Source organism: Pelodiscus sinensis, chromosome 15 (assembly GCF_049634645.1).
Source record: "Pelodiscus sinensis isolate JC-2024 chromosome 15, ASM4963464v1, whole genome shotgun sequence".
In the NCBI taxonomy this organism is placed as follows: domain Eukaryota; kingdom Metazoa; phylum Chordata; order Testudines; family Trionychidae; genus Pelodiscus; species Pelodiscus sinensis.
Window position 1 is genome coordinate 20,164,211 of NC_134725.1, and position 23,928 is coordinate 20,188,138.

The 23,928-nt window shown below is 44.9% G+C and overlaps 1 protein-coding gene across 13 annotated transcripts in view; it reads right to left on the reverse strand.

Moving 5' to 3' along the window:
* Window positions 1-7,861: 7,861 nt before the first annotated feature.
* FBRSL1 (fibrosin like 1) overlaps window positions 7,862-23,928 on the reverse strand; it is a 1,065,261-nt gene continuing 1,049,194 nt past the window's right edge. For 4 of the 13 annotated variants that reach the window (XM_075898377.1, XM_075898367.1, XM_075898364.1 and 1 more), the window contains 3 exons: window positions 23,094-23,177; window positions 21,801-22,035; window positions 8,134-16,625 (listed from right to left, as the gene is read on the reverse strand). In XM_075898377.1, the coding sequence (XP_075754492.1) occupies window positions 15,392-16,625; window positions 21,801-22,035; window positions 23,094-23,177 (1,553 nt within the window). In that variant the 3' untranslated portion in view covers window positions 8,134-15,391. Of the gene's footprint in view, window positions 16,626-21,800; window positions 22,036-23,093; window positions 23,178-23,928 lie in introns of all 13 variants that reach the window. The other 9 variants (XM_075898374.1, XM_075898376.1, XM_075898375.1 and 6 more) reach the window with 6 other exon arrangements.

A 23,928-nucleotide genomic window follows, 5' to 3' on the forward strand; every position in this document is an offset into this window, starting at 1 on the left:
CCCACTAAGTTTCTGTGATGCCAATAACATAATTTTGAATTAGGTATGCCAACTGTCTAATCCACTAATGGACAAACTCGGCTAATGTAGGCAACATGAGTGGCCCTCTTTCACCTCACTGGGCCACAAGACTGTTGTAAACTAGATGGTCTCCCAGGACAGGGTAGTTTTGCTAACTGCACTTGCATACCGAGAATGTTGTGGGGTGTGCTGATTGAACCACAGGAGTGCTTTGATTGGATACAGAGGGAGTGCGCACCTCTTACGGTCAATGTTGTGTGCAATCAGCACGTACCTCACTTCATGTGCCCTTCTGTTTCATGTGTCACTTTAGTGATACTGGTAGGAAAAAATGATGTGGATAGAAACCAGAAGAATTTGGCAACCTGCATATTGGCAATGGTAAACAAAATATCTCACAGGTCACACACGGAAAGACTCTGTTGGGCTGCATGCAGCTCATGGGCACAGGTGGCCCACCTCTGCTCTAATCGCACCAATCCAAACACTCTTGCCCTGCCACTGCCCCTGTTCTGCCTCTTCTCTGAGGACATGCCCTCACTCACTCCATTCCTCCTCCATCAATTGCTCTCCCCCATGCTCACTCAGATTCACGAGGCTGGGACAGGGGAGTGCAGGCTCTCTGAGAGGGAGTTTGAGTGCAGAGTGTAGGCTCTAGGCTGAGGCAGGAGGTTGTGGTGTGGATAGGGAAGGTGCAGGCTCCATGTAGGTGGTGCTTATCTTGGGCAGCTCCCAAAAGTGATCAACACATCCCTATAGCAGTAGCTCCTACGTGGGAGGGGGCTGTGAGTCTCAGTGAGCTACCACTGTCAACAGGTACCATCTCTACCTGCTGCCCCCATTGGCCACAGTTTCTGGCCAATGGGAACTGTGGAGCTCAAGGTAAAGGCTGTGCACAAACAGATACTGCTCCCAACTGCAGGGGCTGTGCCATCACAGAGACTTGCTGGCTGCTTCTGGAAGCCAAATGGGGCCAGCGTGGGGTTCCTGTATTAGCCCCGTGTTATCGCCAGACTCTTAGTGGGCTAAAATCTCCTGGATTGACTTCAGGAGCCTCAGGGAGATCTAGCCAATTCCAGGAGGCAAAAATGGGAGGGATGGCAACCTCAAGACTGCATCTCTTCCTTGCAGTCCCCCTTCACATCTGTGTTCCCACTATTCATATTTTGCAGTTCTCCTTTTGCAGTGTGAAGTTGTTCTGAAGCATTGTAGCGGTCAAGCTAGTCTACCAAAAATATGGTGATCAACACCACTGGGCCTCCTAAATCAACAGACAGACAGGCTGAAACAATAGCACAAGTTAATGGAGCAAAAACCATCAGTGTTTCCCATTAAAAGTAATTTTTTGTTACATAGTATATAGTGGCTGCAATTTTCTCTCAGCATACTCAAATACCTCATAGAATAAACAGTTTCTGTATTATCCCTTGTAAATGAGACCATGGGACTATAAACCTTAATTTGTTGGTTTTGGCGGTTCATAGATTTGCCAGACAATTAGTGAATTTAGAGGCACATTTTTGCCCATGCCTTGCTTGACTGTGAAGTATTACAATGAGTTCATCCACTACAATGTGCAAAAAATGTCCAATAGTTTTGTCATATGATGCTTTGATATTATATATTTGCGTGGGTGCATTCTGGGTGTTTTTAGCCCATCAGATAAGTTTGCAACATCCAGAATCTGTGTCACTGTTGGAGGCCGGGCTGGATGTGTGGGACAACTCCTATATTGATCATTAAGATAATGACAGAGGGGGATTAAGGTTTAAGATTAGAGAGTGGCTCAATAAGATGCTCAGGAACAGTTTACACTTGAATTTTAGAGAATTCTGATCTATATATGATCTTTACAACTCTCCCCAAAAGATGAATTATTTGTATCAACAATTCCTTGGCTGTCCAATCCAATTTCAGAATCCCAATTCCAGCTGGTGAATCAAGGCTAGATTGTTAACTCAGCTAACAATCTCTCTGATATTAACTTTTTGATGCTATCAGCTATCAGGTGTTCTTTTAAAACAAGACTTAACATTATTTTATGAAGGCAATAAGTTCTCAGAAACTGTATGTTTTTTAAAATGGATCCCTCTTTTATAACCCCTCAGGAACCTAACCATCATGTCATGAGAGAGACTGTTTGGCTTTGGATTGGCTGGTAGAAAGTGAAGCTAGCTGTAAGATGCACCCAGATGGGAGAGAGCACCAACCTCTAGTTCCTGAGATGCAGTAGATAATCAAACATGGACTGTATAGAAAAGTGTGAGGGAGAGGTGCCCCTTTTCCAAACGCAGTGGGAGAACCTCATCCACTTGCCCAGGTAAGTGAGTCTAGTGGAAGGCTTCTTGCTCCTCAGGAGAACGTACTGAATCTCCTCGGAATAGGTATGTTCCTTTGGACTTAAACATGGACAAATAATGCCATGAAGTATAGAAACTCCAGGTTGGGATGTAATAGCTGACCATGATCCTGTGACACCAGATCTGGGCAACTGGGAAGGGGCACTACCATGTTCATGTGTATACTGAACCAACTCAAGGGCAGCCATGCTGGGGCAATCATGATGACAGACATACACTGCCCTGTCCATCTTGATTTTTCCTATGACCCAGGTAATGGGGGAAATCTGTGGAAATCCATACTTCAGGCCCCCTGCTCACAGCAGAAAGAAGGCATTGGAGAAGAAGCTCTTGCACAGGTGAGCACAAAAGTGATGTCACTGCCTGTTCAGCCAGGTAGTGAACAGATCCAGTTGGGGTGTACCCCATCACTGGAAGAGTGTGCAGGCCACTTCTGGGTGGAGGAACCACTTGTGGTGGGAAGGAGATTCCTGTTAGGACATTTCTGATACAGAGGAAGTGGGAAGCATCCAGATGGATGTCCTGGTTTATGCAGAAATCCCAGAGAAAAAAGGTGTCCTGGTAGAGAGCCAACAAGCACACTCCACTCCACATGTTGGTGTAGAACACTGAGGCCATGTTATCTATCAGGACTCTCTTCACTTTGCCCGGAAGTTGAGGCGGGAAGATTCTGTCAGCCAGCTGGATTGCTGAGCTCTTTGATGTTTATGTGAAGTCATTGCCTCTTCCAGGGATACCTCTCTTGGGTTTGAAGACCTCTCAGGTGCATACCCCAGCCAAAGTCTGAGGTGTCTGAAATCAACTGCACTGAGGGAACAGTGATTCTGTCTAGGACATTTTTGATCCAGGTCTACCACCACAATGAGATGTGAACTGCCATGGGAAAGAGTGATGACTTTTTCCAAGTGATCCCTGGACTGGGAGTAGATCAATGCTGCCAATTGCTGGAAAGGGCACATGCAAAGCGTGGTGGGGTGCTATGCATGTTGCCATATGGCTCAATAGGCACCGGCAGATCCTGACCAACCTCAGGGGGAAGTGCAGATACTTCTGTGATAAGGCCATGATCTGCCACATATTGTAGTCCGTGTGGCCAAGAAGGGCTTGATGATTGACCATGCTGAATTGTAGACTGGATGATGAATAATTTTTTTGTCCAGATAAATCCAGTCTCTTGGAATCTTTGTTTTTAGGAGGTAGCCCCAGATTGTCCCGCCTCTCTTTCTGGCTGGAGCCAGGTGGGTGTAGGGGTATTCATGACCTCTAAAGGAAACAAAATACTTTTGTTTGGCCCTCTTCAAAACAGGGGCCAGGGAGGAGGGAGTCTGTCTCAAGGCAAGTATCAGAGGGGTAGCCGTGTTAGTCTGAATCTGCAAAAGCGACGAGGAGTCCTGTGGCACCTTATAGACTAACTGAAGTGTAGGAGCATAAGCTTTCGTGGGCAAAGACCCACTTCGTCAGATGCATGCATCTTTGCCCACGAAAGCTTATGCTCCTACACTTCAGTTAGTCTATAAGGTGCCACAGGACTCCTCGTCGCTTTTGTCTCAAGGCAGTTATACTCTTGAAACCCCCTTGAGAAGGGGTGATGTTACCCTTGCTGGCATAGAGACACAAAGCATATTGAAAAAAGTGTCTGTGGGCCTCCAATTCCTCTGCTTTGAGCCCAGTGTTTGATGTCACTTTCTTTAGTAGCCCTTGATGAGCTTTAGCACTGTCCTGTAGGACTGGATGTGAGGGAATCAAAATATCTTCAACTGGCGATGACAAGGACAAAATTGGTATAGCTGATGTTTCCACATTGGCTATGTCTAGACTGCAGGCTTCTTTCGAAAGATGCTCTTTCGAAAGCATCTTTCAAAAGAACATTTTTCGAAAGATCGCGTCTAGACTGCAGGCGGATCTTTCGAAAGAAAAATCCGCTTTTTCGAAAGAGAGCACCCAGCGAGTCTGGATGCTCTCTTTCGAAGACGGCCTCTTTACATTGAAGAACGCCTTCCTTCGAAAGAGGAACTTTCGAAGGAAGGCGTTCTTCCTCGTGAAACGAGGTTTACCGCCATCGAAAGAAAAGCCGCGTTCTTTCGAAATTATTTCGAAAGAACGCGGCTTGAGTCTGGACGCAGGGGACGTTTTTTCGGGAAAAGGCTACTTTTCCCGAAAAAACCCGAGTCTGGACACGGCCATTCTGTGGTGTTCCAGCAACAGGTTGTTTTAGGCCTGTGTGGGCCTGACGCATGGCTACCTCGGGGCCTTCCGCCTCAGGACAGGGATGTTCAGCTGTAGCTGATGGCCTCTTTGAGGCACCTTACCGAGCAGGTGGGAGTGAAAAGGCTGAATGAACCTCCATGGGGCCTAGGGATAACATGCTGCTAGCCACTGGCTCTGAGGCCACAAGGTGGGAGGGGGCTGCAGTGCTGATGACACCAACAGTACCGCCTGGAGCGGGGCTTGACTGCTATCAATGACCCCTGGCCTGAGCCAGAGATGGAGGGTGAATGGGTGATGGCTGGGTACCAGGAACTGGTGGATCTATGAAACAGGTATTGCACGTGACCACCTCAGGCAGCCTACAATTGAGAAGGGAGACCTGACCTCTGTTGTGTGTGGCATGAGCTTTGTAAATAGACAAAGTACTTTTTAGGGGGAAAAATGAGGATTTTGTGTCTAAAATACAGACTGATGTCTGAGGAAATCTGAGGTCAATTTCCTGCTCTGCCATGGTCTTCCTGTATAGGTAAGTCACCTACTTCCACATTTTCAAACTAGCATGCCTAAAAGTGAACAAATAGAAATGGCCTTGTTTCTGAACTGATTTCAGTGGGCATTCAATGTTTGAAAAGCTAGCAACCTATTAGGTACCTACATTTGTTTTCCCTAGCTGTAAAATGCAGCTGATATTTACTTCATAAAGTGCTTAGTGCTCTAAGAGTCAGATATTGTTATAATGGTATATTATCTATAGAGCCCCCCAAGTTTGAAAATGTTCTTGATCTCTCTGTATAACACTGTTCCTGATATTTGTAACATACAGATGAGCTGGCCAGACTACTCCTTCTATATGGAAAAACCCTAATGAAGGGATAGAGGTTGAGAGGAAGGAAAAGTATGATATTTTCTTGCAATTATTCCATTGAGGCAGGGAAAAAGAATAGAGGGGAAGCTACCATCTCTCCCCTGAAACTCTGAAGGTGCTCTGTGCCACCTCATCAGCTGTGGAGCACCATAGCCTCAATGCAGTTCCATTTTTATTGCTGGAGGAAGGCTGCCTTCTTTTAGGCTACGGCTACACTATGGCTACATTTACACTGCAGGCTTCTTGCGCAAGAACCAATTTGCACAAGAGTTCTTGTGCAAAAGGTCTTCCACAAGAGTGCACCCACATTGCCATGTGTTTTTGCACAAGAGATGTGCTTTTCCACAAGACCGCCCCTGGCAGTGTAGATGCTCTGCAAGTTTTTGTGCAAGAATAGGTGTTCTTGCGCAAAAAGCCTGCAATGTAGACATAGCCTATGAGTTTTGCTGGAAGAGGCAATGCAAATGAAGCATGGATTAGCATTTTTTCCTTTCACCAGCCAGGTGTGAGGGGCATGCATGGAATACAAGCTCTTTCTCCTCACTACATTAGCATCTGGGGAACAGAGTGAAAAGCAAGCCGCATCTCTGAGTGCACAGTTGCTGCCCCCCACCCTCTCGAAATGACACCCTTGAATTCACTGTTTCCAGCACATACATTTGGATCCACAGGATAGCATGTGTGGGGAGGGACATTGACCTGATGATGGAGAAGAGTGCAGCATCCATTTTTTTCATCTTACCTAACTGTGCACCCTTTCATGATACCTACCAAAGCCAGACAATACTGGTTACCCTCTTGCTGAATGGTTAAGCTCTGTAAAGCATGCAAGCTAGGCTCAAGCATAAATATGAATATACTTCCCCTGCTAAAAGAGACTGCATACCAGTAATTCTTAGTGGTCATGTAGTGAGACAATCCTGCATGTCACTATTTTGACAAGTCCTAGTTATCTAAAGAAGAAAAACAGAGAGTGGTTGACACATACAATAATTAGGGAAGTTTAATTAGGGTCTTGCAAGAAGACAAAGAAATTGCTTTGCAAACACTTTCAAAGAGGTGTCTTATAGCCACTTCTGCACAGATTGCTCTAATTGCTCCTTTTCTTCTGCTGCACGTCACTTTAAGAGGCTTGGGAGGTGGGAATCCCTTTGCTTATGCTCAGAACACTGTTTGGCTTTTCACTATATTCAGCAATGGAAGTCAGTAATTTAGGCCTGTAAATTAGGTGGGTGGGTATTTAATGTATAGAACTCCTGCCCCTCCCAGGCTTTTATTTCATATAATACAGAGTGTTACCAGAAATGGCATCTTCCAAATGAAACACTGAGTTCTGTGGGTTGAAAGAACAGTGAACTGTGGAGTGACGATGACACCTCAGTGTCTTATCTTTTTCAGGAGGGACAGGGACAGGACATAGCTAACTTGGTAAGGAGTTTTATCTGGGCTTCCAAGAACTCTGTTAAAAGTGGAATCCATCACCTACCTTATTGTTCGTTAGGAGGTAGGTATATGTTGATGCTTTTTGAGTGCTAATGCCAGGACTAATAATAGCTCCAGAAAAAAATGTGTGTGTGGTAAATCCACTTATCAAAGTCTGACTTAATCTTAAATGCCTGAGTCCCAACTTACAAGGAGAAAGTTGCATTTAAGAACCCAATTATCTGAAGTAGCACAAGGGGATAATCAATTTCACATAAGAAATTTAGATATTTGATCTTAATTCAAGATCATGTGTGGGCCAGCATCTGCCAGTATACAGCACTATAGAGATCCCATGCACAATAAAAAGGAATAACAATACAGCAATCAAAGTCCCCCATTCCCTGAGTTCCATGCATTCCGCTGAGCATTGAAAACAAGTGTCTTAGCAGCTCTTTTTGTGATGCATTGACAATATCATATCTCTCAAAAAGCAAACAGGTTTCTCAAACTGGGGTAGGAGGATAGTGCCCATCAACAGCTATTAACCCGGGAAATTGTCCCTAGTCTGTTTGTCAGAAGCTGGGAATAGGCAACAGAGGGTAGATCACTTGATTACCTGTCCTGTTCATTCCCCCTGAAAAACCTGGCATTGGCCATTATCAGAATACAGAATATTTGACTAGATGGACTATTGGTCTGACCGAGGGATGTTAAGGACTAGTCAACTATCGGACAAGCAAATGCTTTTCGGATTGTCAACAAGATAGTTGACAAGTTGCTTCCCTCCCCCTTGCTGCCTCTATCAGATGGAGCAGTGATCACCAACCAGTAGATCAGCATCACCAGTAGATCTTGGAGCCTCTGACAGGTGATCCTGACTGGTTTGGCCAGAAAGCTATCTAGTGCTGGCACTTCAGTTGCCCCCTCCACCCACTGCCATGCTGCTTCTGCCCCCTTCAGAGCCTTCTGCTTGCTGTGCAGTGGGTGGGAGGGAGAAAAGGGGGGGTGCTGATGTCAGGGTGTCCCTCCTCCCTGCATCCTGTACCCTGTCTCCATACCTCTGTATGGAGGGAGCTTGAAGGGAATGGAGGGAGCTTGACAATGCAAATCTCTGTCACTCTTACACTGTGTGTGGCTCTGTCATTCTCACAAACACAAACTGTCCTTCCTTCTCATCTCCTGACCCAACACGTACATGCAAAGTGGGTTATTTTTAGTTTTTGATTGGACTGTTTATTTCTTGCTTATGCTTAAATTTAATTCTGATTCTTTGAGTAGTGAGTCCTAAATTATCTAAACGTATCATGTCTGGAGTCATTATCCCTGTGGCACTTGTGCTCCTGGAAGTGGCCCGCATGTCCCTGCAGCCCCTGAGAAAGGCAGAGCAGGGGTCTTCCACATGCTGTCCTTGCTTGCAGACACCACTCCCTGCAGCTCCCATTGGTCAATAACAGAGAATTGTGGCTAGTAGAAGCTGTGGGGGTCGGTGCCTGTCAATGAGGGGCAGCACATGGCGCCATTGATTTACATGCCAGCTGCTTTCAGGAGAGGTGCAGAGCCAGGGCAAGCCTGTCTTGACTCCACTCCTGGGCCATCTGTCTGGTCACTCGCAGGAGGGATGGGTGGAACTTAAACCCAAAACCCTGCCCTACACCAATCAAGAAGGTAGGGAGGTCATGCGGGCTCTTGAGTAGACCAGGGGATATGGTATTTGCCTGGGAACCAATGGGTAGTGAGTTCAAATCCTGAGTACCCATAGAGCATCAGAACAGCCAACACACACTGCCCCAGGACCTGGCTCCTGCATTATGAAAGCAGGGTAAAGGATCCTTGGAAAGCTTCCACTAGCCACAGCTCTGTTATTGTTCAGTGGGAGCTGCAGGAGTGGTGTCCACGGGCAAGGACAACATGTAGAAGACCCCTGCTCTGACTTTCTCAGGAGCTGCAGGGACATGCCAGCCACTTCCAAGAGCAGCAATTACCACAGGGATAATGACTCCAGACATGATACATTTAGGTAATTTAGAACTCACTACTCAAAGAATCAGAATTAAATTTAAGCATAAGAGAGAAATGAACATTCCAGTAAAAAACTAAAAATAACCCACTTTGCATGTACGTGTTGGATCAGGAGATGAGAGGGAAGGACAGTGTGTGTTTGTGAGTGACACAGAGATTTGCATTGTCAAGTTCCCTCTATCCCCTTCTCTCTGTGTGGAAATGGGATACAGGAGTGGGGTGAGGAGGGACACCCTGACATCAGCGCCCCCCTTTTCTCCCTCCCACAGACTGCACAGCAAGCAGGGAGCTCTGAGGGGGGCAGCTCCAAAGCAGAGATCAGGAGCAGCATGACAGTGGGTGGAGGGGCAACTGAAGTGCCAGCGCTTGCTAGCTTCCTGGCCAAACCAGTCAGGATCACCTGTCAGAGGCTCCAAGATCTACTGGTAGATCCCAATCTACTCGTGGTGACCACTGATCTAAAGGTTCTTAGTGATAGCCAGGGCTTGACAAATTCGCTCGCCCACTTGTCTGTGGCGAGTAGATTTTGGCAGCTGGCGAGCTGTGACAGGGTGGAACTGCCCCGCGGCGGTGAGGGTGACCCGCCCCGCACTTCAGTGGCCCCTAGCCCCGTGTAACACAGCCAGCGTGGCGTTCTGACAGCGGTCTGCGCTGCTTGCTCCTGTGCAGCCGCCTAGCAGAGCTCAGGGGGACGGGGAGTGGAGCAGAGAGCAGAGCGTGGGGCAGAGGATGTGAAAGGAGAAGCGGAGGTGGGAAGCAGCCCAGGATGGTCTGTCTTCCTCCTGCCTTCTCTGACCTCCTCCAACTCCCGTCCCACTCCGCTCTCACCCTTCACTCCTCCGCCCACCTCTGTCTTCTAGCTCACTCCTCTGTTCTCCCCTCTCCCTCCGTTACTCTCCTCTGTCACCTCCCTCCTCTCTTCTGCTCTCCTCTGCTCCCCTTTTGAATGCGGCGTTCTCTTGCACGGGCGCCTCTCCCCGATGTCAGGGACGCACGCACACTCTGGCCCCACCCTAAGCCCACGTCCAGCCCCACCCCTGCTTCTGGCTCCCATCCCAGGACTTGGCCCCCCTGCACGCTGCTCAGCTGGACGGGATCAAGCAGCGCAGACAGCTGTCAGAACACCGCACTCCCCAGGCAGCATGGGGGTTGGTGCCGTTGAAGTGCGGGGTAGGTCATCCTCACCACTGTGGAGTGGCCCCTCCCCATCACAGAAGCAAACATGCCGTTCTGGTCGTCCCGTTCTCCGGGTGGCGCACACCTGCGCAGTGGGGGTCACACGGTGGGGGTGGTGAGTCCCTTTTTTGTCTAGCAAGTAGGGTTTTTTATAATTTGTCGAGCCCTAGTGATAGCTACTTCTCAGAAACATTATCACAACAGTAGGGAGGTTTACCTGATGGTGACAGATCAATGTAAGCTACACAATGTGAGTTACATTAGCGTAAGTGAAATTGATGTAGCTTAGATCTAGTTACTGCTGGGTCAAAAATCTCTTGTGTTGGCTGCTCTTACTCATCTCGTTCTGCTGGAGTACCAGAGTCGACATGAGAATGATCAGTGGTAAATTTAGTGGGTCTTAACTAGATTTGCTAAATCAACTATCGGTGGATTGATTGCTGAGGTGTTGATCCATCCTGTAGTGCAGAGTAGTCCTAATTTGACTTTATCTGAGAATTTTGAGGTCCCCAGCCTTTAGTTCAATAGAAGCTTACAGGCCCAGTCTGTGACAGAGGTTAATTTCTTTCTTCTCAGGGAAAATAATGTAGTCTGATTCAGGCAGACAACCTAGATTGGAAGGCCTGAATTCACATTCTAATAGCAGGACAGGGGTGGGTTCATACAGTATTGTAACATCTATATTCTTGTGACTTTGGTAAAATGAACTTTTCTGAAGGAGCAATCAGAGTTCCTCTTCTTTTGTTCAGTGTAAATTAACGAAAATGTGTTCTTGATTTCCTTTTATTCCTTTTCCCCCCTTAGAATAGGAATCCACTTTTGGCTGATTATAATTTGTTCATTTTCCCCACTGTTGGTTCAGTGATAAGGTTGACCTAAGAGGCAAAAACTGATTTAAGAATCCCTCTGATCAAAACCTGACATGATTCTTGAAAACGGGAGTCTCCCTTTTCTTCTTAAACTGTTGGGATATTACATTTCCGCTTATTTTGGAGTCTCTGATTTCTTTCCTTTGCTCCATCTGTAAACTAATAAATAATTATGAGGCCTGAAGAAGATGAGGTACATATTCCAAACCTGAGAATTCCTGCGATGCCAGCATGAACAACGGAGGGAGTGTCTATATTAGACATTTTTTATTTTAAGCTTTTGAGTTAATTGGTTCCAGTTTAACTGCAAATACTCAAGATGTTTGTAAAGCCTAGGGTGAATGCTCCTGTAATGCTTTTGCTTTACCTGAGGCAGTTCTCCCTTATTGGAAAAAACAATTTTTTTTTTTGCCACAAAACTTTTAAGATTCCTACAATCTCCTATTGTTTTAGGAATTAGCTTTTGCTATAATCCAGAATCCGGCCAGCCTCATGGTGGATATTCAATACAATGTTATTCACTGACTGCTCAATTAAAAAAAGGTGTCTGTACCAGCTGCAGTAACTGTTTATGATCAGAAGAAAGCATAGTCATAATTATAAACCTCATGGCTGGAAACCAACTGTATTCTAGCTGGTACATAAACACTCCTTGTGTCTCAGACAATAGGCAAGTGAATATAGACAAGAGCCTATTTCCCTCTCCTTGTTCTTTCTGTAGCTTCTTTGTGAAACTAGACCTTCCAGTAAAAGCAATGAGACTGTTGAATTCCATGCATTTCTTTCAGCAGATGCTCAGGCCCCTGCCATTTGACCTCTAAGTTCCATCTCTGCTCAGGAGGGAAGGGGGGAATATTTTTGGGGATTGCTGAAAAAAGAAAAATCAAAAGTTGGAGGTGGGAAACTGAAAGAGCATAAATGAAGCAGAAGTTCCCAACACCCAGAAAGATTGATCTAGCACTCTCCTCTTAGCAAGAGAAGACTCAAAGGACATGTGTCTACTGACCATGCCAGAGATCTATTTTCTGGCATTTGATTTAATGGATTTAGTAAGAACCCACTAAATTGAAGACTAAAGGCCTTGATTCATGAGGAGGAAGGGAAGTTGATGGTAGCTTTTGCTCTCATTCACCTCCCTCTGTAGAGATGGTGCCAAGCTCTGCTTAAGGGACATTGATTCCACTTTATGTTATTTACTTAGCTGGAGTTGCAAACTTAAGCTACCTGCAGAGTACACCTAGCCTAAGGCTGAGTTAATTTGTTTCTCTTCTTAGTGATGAACTGTTTATGGAACTTGAACAATACTGTAATTCCATAGGAATTCCACTGTAGTGCAGTGTTAACAAACTACTGCTGTTACACTTTTATGTAATGCTTAAAATACAGTAAAAGCAAAACATGGACTTCCTTGGCTGCTGTGGCAAATTAAATAGCATTCATGATGAATTCTTCTGGCACTCATGTGGGTGCAATATATAATTCTTTTAGGAATTCCACTGAAGCTGGTCACCAAATTAAAAAAGTCAATTAGAGTTCTCTATCAGCTTCATGTAATATGAACACTCTAACTGACTCCCTCTTCCTTTTCCCCTTCCTTCTCTCTCATCCCCCATCCCTTACTATTTATTTTGGATCTGGACCTTTAATACTCCTGTCATCTGAAGAAGCAGGTTGTGCCCACGAAAGCTCATGATACCATCTATATGTCTTGTAGGTACTGCTATACCATTTGTTGTTTTTTAAGATTTTACAATCACGTTGAGAGTTCTGACCACTCACATGATGGTGGTATATGCAATCTGTTTAATGGACACTAAGATTGTAACATGCTTAGTTTGCCTCTGGCTCTACTGTAAAATTGTTGTCAAACAAGATGGCACATTGGACAATGGTGGTGGAAGAGAATTTCAATGCCACCATTAGCGAGGAGACAAGATTACTAATAGATCTCTATGCTGGTGCCAAAAACACTGTTCACTTCCACTATGTGTTACACATTTCTCCACTTTCTGATGAGGGAGGAGGTGCTGAGTTAGAATGCCTATTTTGTCTCTTCACATCAGCCTTTTTTTAAAACCCTGGATAATTTAGTCACACACTCTTAAAAACAGAAGCTGTAACATGCTATTAAAACAGCTTTCCTCTCTGTGAAATCAGTTAGCCATTGACAGGAAGGAGGTAAGGGGATTTCAGAGTGTGTTCCTCCCCGCAGATGGGAAAATATATGTGAATGCATGTGACAAACAGAGCTCTGAACCTGTGACCATCCCATTTACCCACAGCTATGCTAGCAGCATTGTTCTTTAAACAAGCTATTGCACAGAAGGCATCTATGAAACAACTGCATTTCTACTTTTTCTGCCTCCCAGCTCCAAAAGGTGGTATAAACCTGTTTGTGCTAAAAACACACCTATAACTTGTAGTCTTGGTTAATCTATATGAGGAAGTGCCACTGTCTGCTTAGGGTTAATCTTGTGCTTCTTCATACACCACAGCTATTCTCAGAGCTGTCAAAGCTCTTAGTTTTGTGACACCTTTGATATGGTGTTTGACAAGCTGAGAGCTAATCCTTGGCCAGTGGGCAAAGTTCTTAAGGGTAAGGAGATGCTATTCAAGGAAAGGTCTTACACCCCCTCAGCCTCTTCATCCTAAGGTGGCTGGGCCATCAAAGCACCTGAAGCACTATTGGTATTAAAGGGCTCAGCACATCTGTCGATAAACCATTAGCCTCAAAGCCAAGCAGACTAGCTATGACACAAACACTCAACTACCTTTTTTCATCCAAAATCAATGTTGTATTTATCTTCATTGATCTACAAGGAAACTGAATGTTTAAAATTACAGGGGTGCAGGGGGGAGGATTGAGGGGAAGGAGGGGAATGAGATACAGAGTCAAAGAAAGAAAATAGTAGCGGATGGCTGAATTAACTAGAAAGTACAACCCCAGGGTATATAAAACATGGATACTGAAAAATAAAATGAGAGAGGGGAAATGGTACAGCAAGTAAAACATGGCAAAATTTACATATGAATGAAAAGTAAAATTTGAAGTAAAAAATAAAAATCATGCCGAAAAGCAGTTCAAGGCAGAACCACACTGAAACAAACGTTTGCTTATGGTCTTCATGTACTATAGATAATATATCAGAATTTCTTTTTTAAAAATCAACCATTAAACTTTTTTTTTTGCACTCCTAAAATTCTACTTTGTTTTGTATACAGATTCCAATAAGAACACTGCACGATTAGCACAAGGGGTCCACAGAAAATTGTCCTTGCTTGCCAGCGAGCCTGCCCACAACTCAAAAAGAAAAAGAAAAAAAAAGGAAAAAAAAATTAAAGGGTCTGCCGCATGGGTACTGTGCCAGTTCCATCTGTTTTTGCCATCTTGAAACGTGGGAAACCAAAATCTCCTTCCAGGAGCGTCTCTTTCTCTCCTTGGTGAACTGTCCCTTGTGTTTGTACAAAAAAATCAGTTTTTTTTTTTGGTTAAACACAAATATCCTTCTTTCTGTTCACATGCCATTTCCATTCTGTCTCCAGCGTTGCAAGTTGTTGCTTTTTTTTTTAATCTTCCTCCTCCCAACATCCACTAAAGACCTGCCTCCCAGTTCTTGCATAGTTGAAAAATATATGCTGCACTTAGCTTTCTGAGTGGGTATTTCTGACTGTGACAAGAATGAGTTGTAACCATGTTAACAAATAACCAGAGTGGTTCTAGAAACCATTTTTTATAAAGTCTACCTATGTTAAGAATTTAATATTGGTGTACATTTATATTAACAGGTTATTTACAGCTTGTTTTCTTTGTATGTTTTGTTTAAAACAAGAAGTCAAAAAAATTCCTCTTAAATTTCTGCATAATATTATAAGGCAAAAAACAAACAGTTTTGTACATTATTATTATTATTAATAATAATATTTTAATATATATCTGTAACTTCGGTTCCAAAGTACCAAGATAAGTGATCAATTGGCTTCAGTTAGGGAACCTCACAGTGGATTGTAAGAAACTACAGTATTTCCATAAATAATACTTTAAGAAACCCTGGGTCATTTTCTTAAGGATCTGAGGCATTTTAAATGCAACTTTAACTAAAAGCAAAATCTCCTTTTTTAAGTGAATAAAGAACACAAAATTAAAAAAAATACAAATCCATTAAAATGTTTCTCACATTTGGGAAAAAATGTACAAACCTGATATTTTTAATAACTCATTTTAGGACAGAAACAAAAATAAAATAAAAAAATCAATACCTATATATATTAAATTCCCATTCTTAGCAACTTTCTTGTTGGAAAGTTTTTGAAACCCCTGATCCCATTATTTATGGAACTGTGCTTAATTTCTATAAATTTTACATTAAAAAAAAGTTACAGCAGTGCATTTTGTAAAAGATTTTTGTTGTTCTATATACAACCAAGTTTAAAATTCACCCTGTTGGGGACTATCGTGCCTCTACTTCTTTGGGGTTCCTAGAGGGGGAATAGTCCCTGGACTCTGAGTTTGTGAGTGGGGTAGTCCTGCGAGGGGAGGCAGGTCTAGTACTGCTTGCTGGTACCAAAGGGGGTGGGGCACTCAAAGCTGCGGTTGGTGGATTTCTATTTAAAATTCCATTGTGCATGGCAGTAGACGGACTGAGTCTGGGGTAATGCATCCCGCTTAAGTGAGGCATGAACGATGGCATGTGTGCCAGCTGACTTTCAATAGGGGATGAGTGCAGGTGGTGCATTCTGGCACGCTCAAGTTCCTCTCGTAAGTGCAAGCGCTCTCTCTCCTCCGCTTGCCGTAACCGCTCTTGCTCTCGGCGGGCTTCAAGAAGGTTTTCGTGGTTATAGTCGTGCGGTTCCCTATCTCTATAAGAACGCTCATGGTCATAAAATCCAGAGGTGGTAGGGAACCTATGGATGGGATCTGTTCGGAGCTGAAAGTCCATTCGACGATGCAGATCTAAGCTCCGGTAGGCATCTCGTAACGGGTCCCTCACGGGGTCCCAAGAAAATCCAGGATGTTGCAGTCTGTCTCTTCCTGACAGAGGATTCATGCCCATGAGAGGGGTCATCATTCTGCTGCGGTCTAGAACATTCATGTTGTTCATTTGGTGAACACTACTCATGGAGAGAGGCATTGTGGCAGCCATAGAATGGGACATGGGTAATCCATGCAAAGAAGAGGGTGGCGGATGTTCCACTGTTCTGGAATGCTGTGAAGGTTCAGATCCCACCACCAGCACATCACTGTCCTCCTTGCGCTCCTCTTTGACTTTGATGTCATTCTTAATCTTTTGGAGGTCACTTGGAAGCTCTGGCTTTCTATCTATATCTTTGTTCATTAAATTGCTAAATTTCAAGCTCTCACTTAGTGCAGATTTGCTGTAGGGAGATACAGATTGAATTACTGGCTTTGTGTTGTCCTCAGAGGGTCTCTTATCATGGCTAGGAGTTTCCTTCACAGGAGAACGACTCTCTTTTATCTTGAGTTCTGTTATGGGTGGCTCTCTTAGTCGGTCAGGGTGCTCTCTTTCTGATTCTTTGGACCTTTCCCTTTCACCTATGCTAGCTTGTCTGATGGGATCGCTGGAGGTCTGGCTGTTGCTACGGATGAGGTTGCTGATCTGATGGGTCACAGGAGCGGATGCCGGTGAGGATCTATTTGAGTGTCTATTTTTATCAATGAGATCCCTGTGTAAAGAGAAAATACCTTATTGTTGGTGTCTAATCAGAATATGGTGCTAAAATTGTGACCCAACATAGAAAACAAGGGACTAGCAGATGTGTCCAGCAGCAGGTGTAGCAGTGTTATCTGCGGATCACTGTCTTGTAACTGGCTATTACAGTTATGGGCTACTCATAAGCAAAGAATCTTAAATGTGTTCTTGTTTGGTGACTTGCAAAATGGGATGTGAATGTGAGAACATCAAAGTCACCTTTCACATGTGACCTTATCTCTGTTTAAACTTCAGTCTCCTGAAGAGACAGGCTACTTTATTATTGGAGGGCCAGGAGGGTCAGTGAATTATTTTAACCTCCTCCTCCCACAGTTTTCTAGACTGTGCTAGCCAAGGAAGTATTATGCTATCAATCAATAAATATAATCTACTACCTAGGGATATCAGCCATTAATTATCTAGAATCTGCTTGAGTTACTACAATGGCTCCATTGATTCCATGTGACATGCATCCAAGACAGAGACACTAAACTGGTTGGCAACGTACATTTACAATATATTCTACATAAAACAAATCCATCTTAAACTCTCCTATCTTGGGGACTGAGCACCCAGGAAATGAGCTAACATTTGTTTTCCTAAGCAGCAGCAGATCTGTGTTTTAGTTTAGTGCAACTGAATTAGGTGCTGCAACTTCAGCAGTTACGCCACCTGTATGAGAAAAAAATTCCAGGCATTGGAGAGATATGCATGTGAAACTGACTGATTCAACTGTCTTTCAAGAAGAGCTGCTGTGAGGAACAGACAATTTAATGTACTGGTGCTGACTATGGGTGTGTCTACACAGCAAAGTTATTTTGGAATAATGACTTTTATTCCAAAATAACTATGTGAGCGTCTACACAGCAATTCCGTTATTTTGAAATAATTTCTAAATAAAGGACGGTTTATTATGACTTCTATAAACCTCCATTCTACAAAAAAAAAAAATGCCTATTCTGAAATAGCTATTTCAAAATAAGGTGTGTGTAGAAGCGCCACTTCTGCTATTTTGAAATGGCTGGGCCATTCAAAGTTATTTCTTTTGGGGCTCTAACTCAAGATAGTGCGTCTACATTTGGAAGCCTGTCTCGGACTAATTTTGAGACTTCTCTGCAGTGTAGACATGTTATTTCAAAATAAGCTATTTCAGAATAACTATTCCGGAATAGCTTATTCCGAAATAAGCGTGCAGTGTAGACATGGTTTAAATGAGCAAGATCTCTCACACGAGCAATGACGTTATCCAATATTTAGAGTGGGAATGGGAGGCATGAAAGTGGGGTTTTATTCTCAGCTATGCCACTGATGTATTGTTTGACCTTGAGCAAATCAGTTAATCTCACTGTGCCTCAGTTACTCCCATCTGTAAGATGGGAAAAGGGAAAGTAACATCTCTTTGGGGATGAGATGTACAAAACACAAAGTATGAGAAAACTGAAAATTAATGATGCTCAAGCTTTTTGTTGGGTTATTATCATAAGCTGAATGATTATCATTGTGAAAACTAGTAGTTTGGACCACTACTATTGGATTTCTCTGAATATTTATCTCCATTTACCTATTTTTCAGGGCACTGAATTTTGGCAAACAGTTGGTATTATTTAAAGAAAAAGTATTAGACGCTGTGGTAGACAGAACGTGGTGATGTTTTTAAGGCCAATTAATCTGACTTACTAATGGCCTGCCTGCATTACAAACCTTACGGCATACTCTCATAGTGCAGATACACCTCTGCACTCATAGAAAGGCTTTTCCATTGGAGTAGAAATACCACCTCCCCCAAATGATTGTAGTTATATTGACACTAGGAATGTAAGCGACTAGCTGACTACCCGATATGCCTAAGCTTACCGGGTAGTGAGTCACTACTCGACTAGTCATCTCTCACTTTGTTGCCTCTGTATCAGAGGCAGCCGGGGGGGAGCAGAAGCCAAAGCAGGGGCTTAAAAGCCCAGCACTGTCTCCATGGGGGGAAGAGGAGGCAGAGGTGCAGAAGGGAACCTGGTGTGAGCCAGGACTGAGCAGTCCCAGCTTGCCACAGGTGCCAGACGCTGCACCTTTACTTTTTAAATGTTGTGCGAGCCACCAAGCTCTTACTACATTTAAAAAGCAGAGCCACAACTTCCTGGATTTAAAAAGCAAAATTTACTACATTTAAAAAGCAAAGGTACAGTGTCTGGGACCCAGTGCAAACCACAGCATGTGACTTTCCAGCATGGGCTGTTGGTTTTTGTCTAACCAAAACATGCCTATGGAGGGAAAGGCCTGTTGACAGCTTCAGAGAGAATTTGCTTACCTCCTTCATGTCAGCAGATTTATAGTTATATCAAAATCAAGGCCATTGTAGGGAGAATAGAAGGTAAAAGAGTACAAGGAAGTGCCCAAAACGTGCCTATGGTGACCATATTTTCTGAAGCAAAAATAGGGACATATTAGCCATGCCTCCAGCCTCATTAGCCACAATCCCATACCCCTTATGCCCCACCCACCTGCCACATAAAGTCCCATCCTTGGAGGTAGTACTTCCAGGGTTAAGATGGACACATGACTGGAAGCAAAGCATGTTGTGTGATCCCTCTGAGACCTCTGCCAATAGGGATGGGTTTGGCCCCCAAAGGACCTTCCCATGCAGCTATACTGCAATTGTATTAGTTCTACTTGCATTGCATTAACTCATGGGAGGGAGGAGATGCTGGGGGTGCCTCTATTTCAGTGGTTCTCAAATTTTTTGGCCTGTGAACTACCTGGTTCAATGTAAACCTTTCCACGGACCACCAGTTGCTAATGGAAACTCACTGTTAATTACATAATTACCCTCAAACCATTTTGCTGGTGCTGCAGCTAGGGAGAATGGTTTAATTTAAATTATTAAACAGATTAAGTGTTTTGACTTTCTTGTGTTAATTTATCAAACTTCATTTTAAATTCAGTAAAGTATTAATTTATGACCACCACAAAAGGTTTCAATGTTTTCTTTACTTATGGCAGGGATGGGGAACCTTTTTTGGGTCGGGGACCACTGACCCACAGAAAAATCAGCTGGGGACCACACAAGTGAAAAGCAAAAAACTCCTCCAAACCCTCCCAGCCCTCACTGATCTGGCCCCCAACTGAGACACCTCACTCCTATGGAGTCCCAGCTCCAGAAGGCGAGGGGATGGGGCAGAGAGGACTGAGGTTCAAGGTAAAGATGTTAAATTGAGGTTATCAGGCTAATCGTGTAGTTGATACAATTTGTCTCAATTACACAATTAGCTGATAAGCGCCACTCTACAGAGGCACAGTGGGAGTAGCTTCAGGAGCTGGCTCTATCTGGGACTTAGCAGTCCTGGCTCGTGCAGGCTGTGGGAGCCACCAGTGCTGTGGCTCTGCATTTTAAATGTAGCAAGAGCCACCAGACTCTTACTACATTTAAAATGCAGGGGCAGAGTGACCAGCATAAGCCAGGACTGTTCTGTCCTGGCTTGCACTGAGTCTAGCAGCCCCTGATCACAGTGAACAGATCACCCAGCTCCCCATTGGGACCCCCTAGACAGGGGCTGCTGCTGAGCAGCCTCTGCCTTTGGCGACCCTCGACCAGCCACCTACCCCTCCGCTGCTTCTGATAGAGGCAAAAGGAGCAGAGGCAGGCAGCACTGTGGAGACAGTACAGGGGGGAACTGGCTTTTAAGTCGGCTCCCTCCAGGACCAGCTATTTCTCCCTTCTTGCTGCCTAGAGGCAGCAAGAGGGTGGGCGGGGGAAGCAAGTAGTCAATACTCTACTCCACTACCCATTAAACTTTTGCTTATTGGGTAGTCAACTATTCCGTAATGTCCCTAATTCAGGGCTTTCCACAGATCAGATTTACTTTTCTGGGGTTCTAGATTTAGTTAATTTTATGGACCCCCTTAGGCTTCGGGGTGGGGAGAAAAAAAGGGGTTCAGTGGATGGGAAAGGGCTGCCAATAGGTGGGAGAGGGATGTGTTCAGGATCTAGATGGAAGGTGGGGTGCAGAAGGGGGAGAGGTTGCAAGGTCTGGGTGAGAAGTAGGGTGCACAGACAGGCTGGGGATAGGGTCTCTGGCCAGAAGCGAGAGTGCTGGAGCAGTCTGGGGATAGGGTTTCTGGCCAGGAGAGAGGTTACAGGAGGGGTCTTGGGGCAGGGTGTCAGAACAAGCTGGGAACGCGGGGTTGTGGGGGGAGGGGCGTGAGTGAGGGGGATTTGGGTGTGGGGTCTGGGCACGAGGGGGGATGTTAACCTGGGTTGGCACCTTGCTGCAGCAGGGAAAGCCTCCAGACAGTAGCTGTCATTCCCCCAGCAGGGGGGAAGGAGAGGAAACTCAGTCTCCCCCCTCTTCTCACCCTCCCACGCAGCAGGGATCCCAGCGCAGCTGCGGGGCTTCAGCTCCAGGTCAGGCTTCCTGCTGGCAGGGTGTAGGGGGTATGTGTAGAAACCCCAGCCTTCCCCCCAGACCAGGCTCTGCTGCTTCCCCAGTGGGGTGGGGAGGAGTATGCGGGGGAGAAAGAGTGGCAGTGCGTGGGCAGCAAGCCCAAGTGCGCCCTGAGGGGTGACAGAGCCTGAGCATACCCTGAGGGGGGTGGCAGCACCTCAGCTGAGTTCCGCGTGGCCCCTACTAGGGTACAGGCAGCAGTTAAAATATGCTGAGGTCCGGGAGCAGCTACTTAGTGCCTTGGACCCTGCCACCCCTCCCCTTCCTGGCAGCAGTGGCCACTGTAACAAGCTGCTGCCTGCATATGTGGAGGAGAAGAAGGAGGCTGCATGGCACTGGAGGCCCCGTGGGTCAGAGGCAGTTCTTTTGGGTAAGGGGGAGGGGCTGTGCAGTGGTGTGGCAGTGGGTGATGGAGTAGCCAGAGCTGTGTGCCACCAGAAGCCTGCCCCAGTCGGCAAAGTTCCAATGGGAGCTGCCTACGTGCTCAGGGATGGGGGTGAGGTGAGGTGAGGTGGGGGGAGCATGCTGCTGCTGAGCCGTACCAGGAGCAATCAAACTTATAGTTTCTTCTTCCTCAAAGTCCAAGTACCCGTCAATAGTGAAATGTCCAGCAGAAATTTCCAGGACATTTTACTACTTGATGGGGCACCGGGACAAAATCCTAAAAATTGGGACATTCCTGGAAAAATTACTATATATGGTCAGCATACACATACCTGTCTTTGTCTCTGTCGTCCTTATTCAGACAAAGATCTCTCTTCTCTGGCTCCCGCTCCCGTTCTCTGTCATGGTTGGTCAGTGAGGAGCTTCGCTCAGAATCCCCTGGCTTAGGCCATTGTGGAGGTGTCGGGAAGGAAGGTGGGGTTCGATGGAGTCTATTCCAGGGCTCATGGGGATTATTAAAGCTCTGTAGGTTTGGACCGTCTTTGTGAGCAAATATGCTGTTATGAGCTAAAATAGCAGGGGGCAAAAGGGAACAGATTTTTTTTCTTACTTTTGAACAAGAGTTAAAAAAAAATCACATGAAACTCTCTCAAACTCTATAATGTGCCAATCATAACCATAACTATCCTTTCAAGACTTCTCATTTTGGGGTCAGGGAAAGCTCTTAGCAGGAGTTTTCAGCCATCTCTGAGAATTGGTAAAAAACACAGCAGCTGTTAAGACTATTTGCGGGGAAGCTTTACCTACAGATCCGAGAAACTCCTGCAAGGTAATGGGAACATTAACACCATAAGAGATGATTCATTATTGCCCAGCTTCTTTTTCTCTCTCCATCATCATGACCAATACTTACTAGCTCCTGTCACTGCCATTCTAAAAAGGTAGTTATAGAAAATCAGTTGTCTACAGTGAGGACTCACACTCACAGCCCTATTTGTTCATAAGAGGTGTGTAATTGTATTTTTTTTAAAGAGAACTTGGCTGTGGGTCATACACTCCTTTTAGCACCATCAGTTACTTGATTTTTTTTTTTTTTTACCAATCCAGAATTCATTCCCAGGTCTGTATGAGATGCACATGCATGCTCTTGTGTATGTGCCAACCATGCCTCACTTGAAAGTAATGAGCTATTAAAGGAAAATCATTCTATATGTGGAATTTAACATTCAAACTGTGGGATTTGGCAGAGAAGGGTAAGTCTGCACTGTGATTTAGGAAAGGTTATCAATAGCTGTTCTACTGAAAGTCTTCACTGTTGAAGGATGTCACTTTATGTGCCAGCAGAGTAGCAGAGCTCAGTGGAGTATCACACTTTGACACCTTTAAGAACACAGAAGGCCATCATCTTGAATGGTGAAGAGATGCAGAAGCACAACTATTGATAGGCAAGACATGCAGAAAAGCTCCCACCGCAGAGACCTGGAAATCTTAGGTGCAGTGTTTTCAGATAGGAGAATGGAGGTTAGGAAATAACTTTTTTAAAAATTACCACCAGCTGCTGTAAATATTAGCATGTGGCCTTTTTGAAAGGGATGTTTGTCTGCAGTAACCCAGCCAGTACTTACTCAGAGCATGACTGCCTAATCCTCCAAAGGCATTGCTGCCTAAGTTCCCAAGGCCGCTGAAGGTGCTTGACCTGCTAAATGGATCTGGAAAGGCAAACAGGGATTTAGCAGGCATTTAGCCAAGAATGTTGGAGAATGAAACGCACCCCTCCCCTTCTGAATGCTCTGAATCAAAGCAGGATTAGGTCAGACTTTAAGCTGATCCTCCTTATTGCAAGGTTCTTTGCACAGAAAACTCGAGCATGTTAAAAATGGAGAAAGAATTCAGTGCTTACTACACAAACAGATGTTGTAATAAACTTCTGTATGCCAGAGGGTTACTCAAAGTTATGTTTAAAAGCTGAAATTGAGTGGCAACTCCTATGCTGCAACACTATCCACATGGCAATGAAGAGCTGTAAACTGTCTTCTGGTGCAAGTGGGCCCTGCACAAAACTTTTCAGGACAGAAGAGGACTTTGCTCCATTGATTTGCTTTCCAGCCCCTTTCCCAGCCTACTCTGGGTTCTGCACCATGTCACAGTGTAGACATCACTATAAAATGAAGCTCTGACAAAACCTAGCCACCTTTGTATAAGATAACAAAAGGCTCCTGCATTTGTAAGCATACACCTGAGAGGGTGAGGCCAGACACAGACACCACACACAGGGGCCGCTAGCTGATATTTTGGCTGCATTAGAAAGCGAAGGAACCGGAACAACCATTCCAACAAGCGGCTGTATATGTGTGAATGGGTATGTCTACACTAGCCCCCTAGTTCGAACTAGGGAGGCTAATGTAGGCATTCGAAGTTGCAAATGAAGCCCGGGATTTAAATATCTCGGGCTTCATTTGC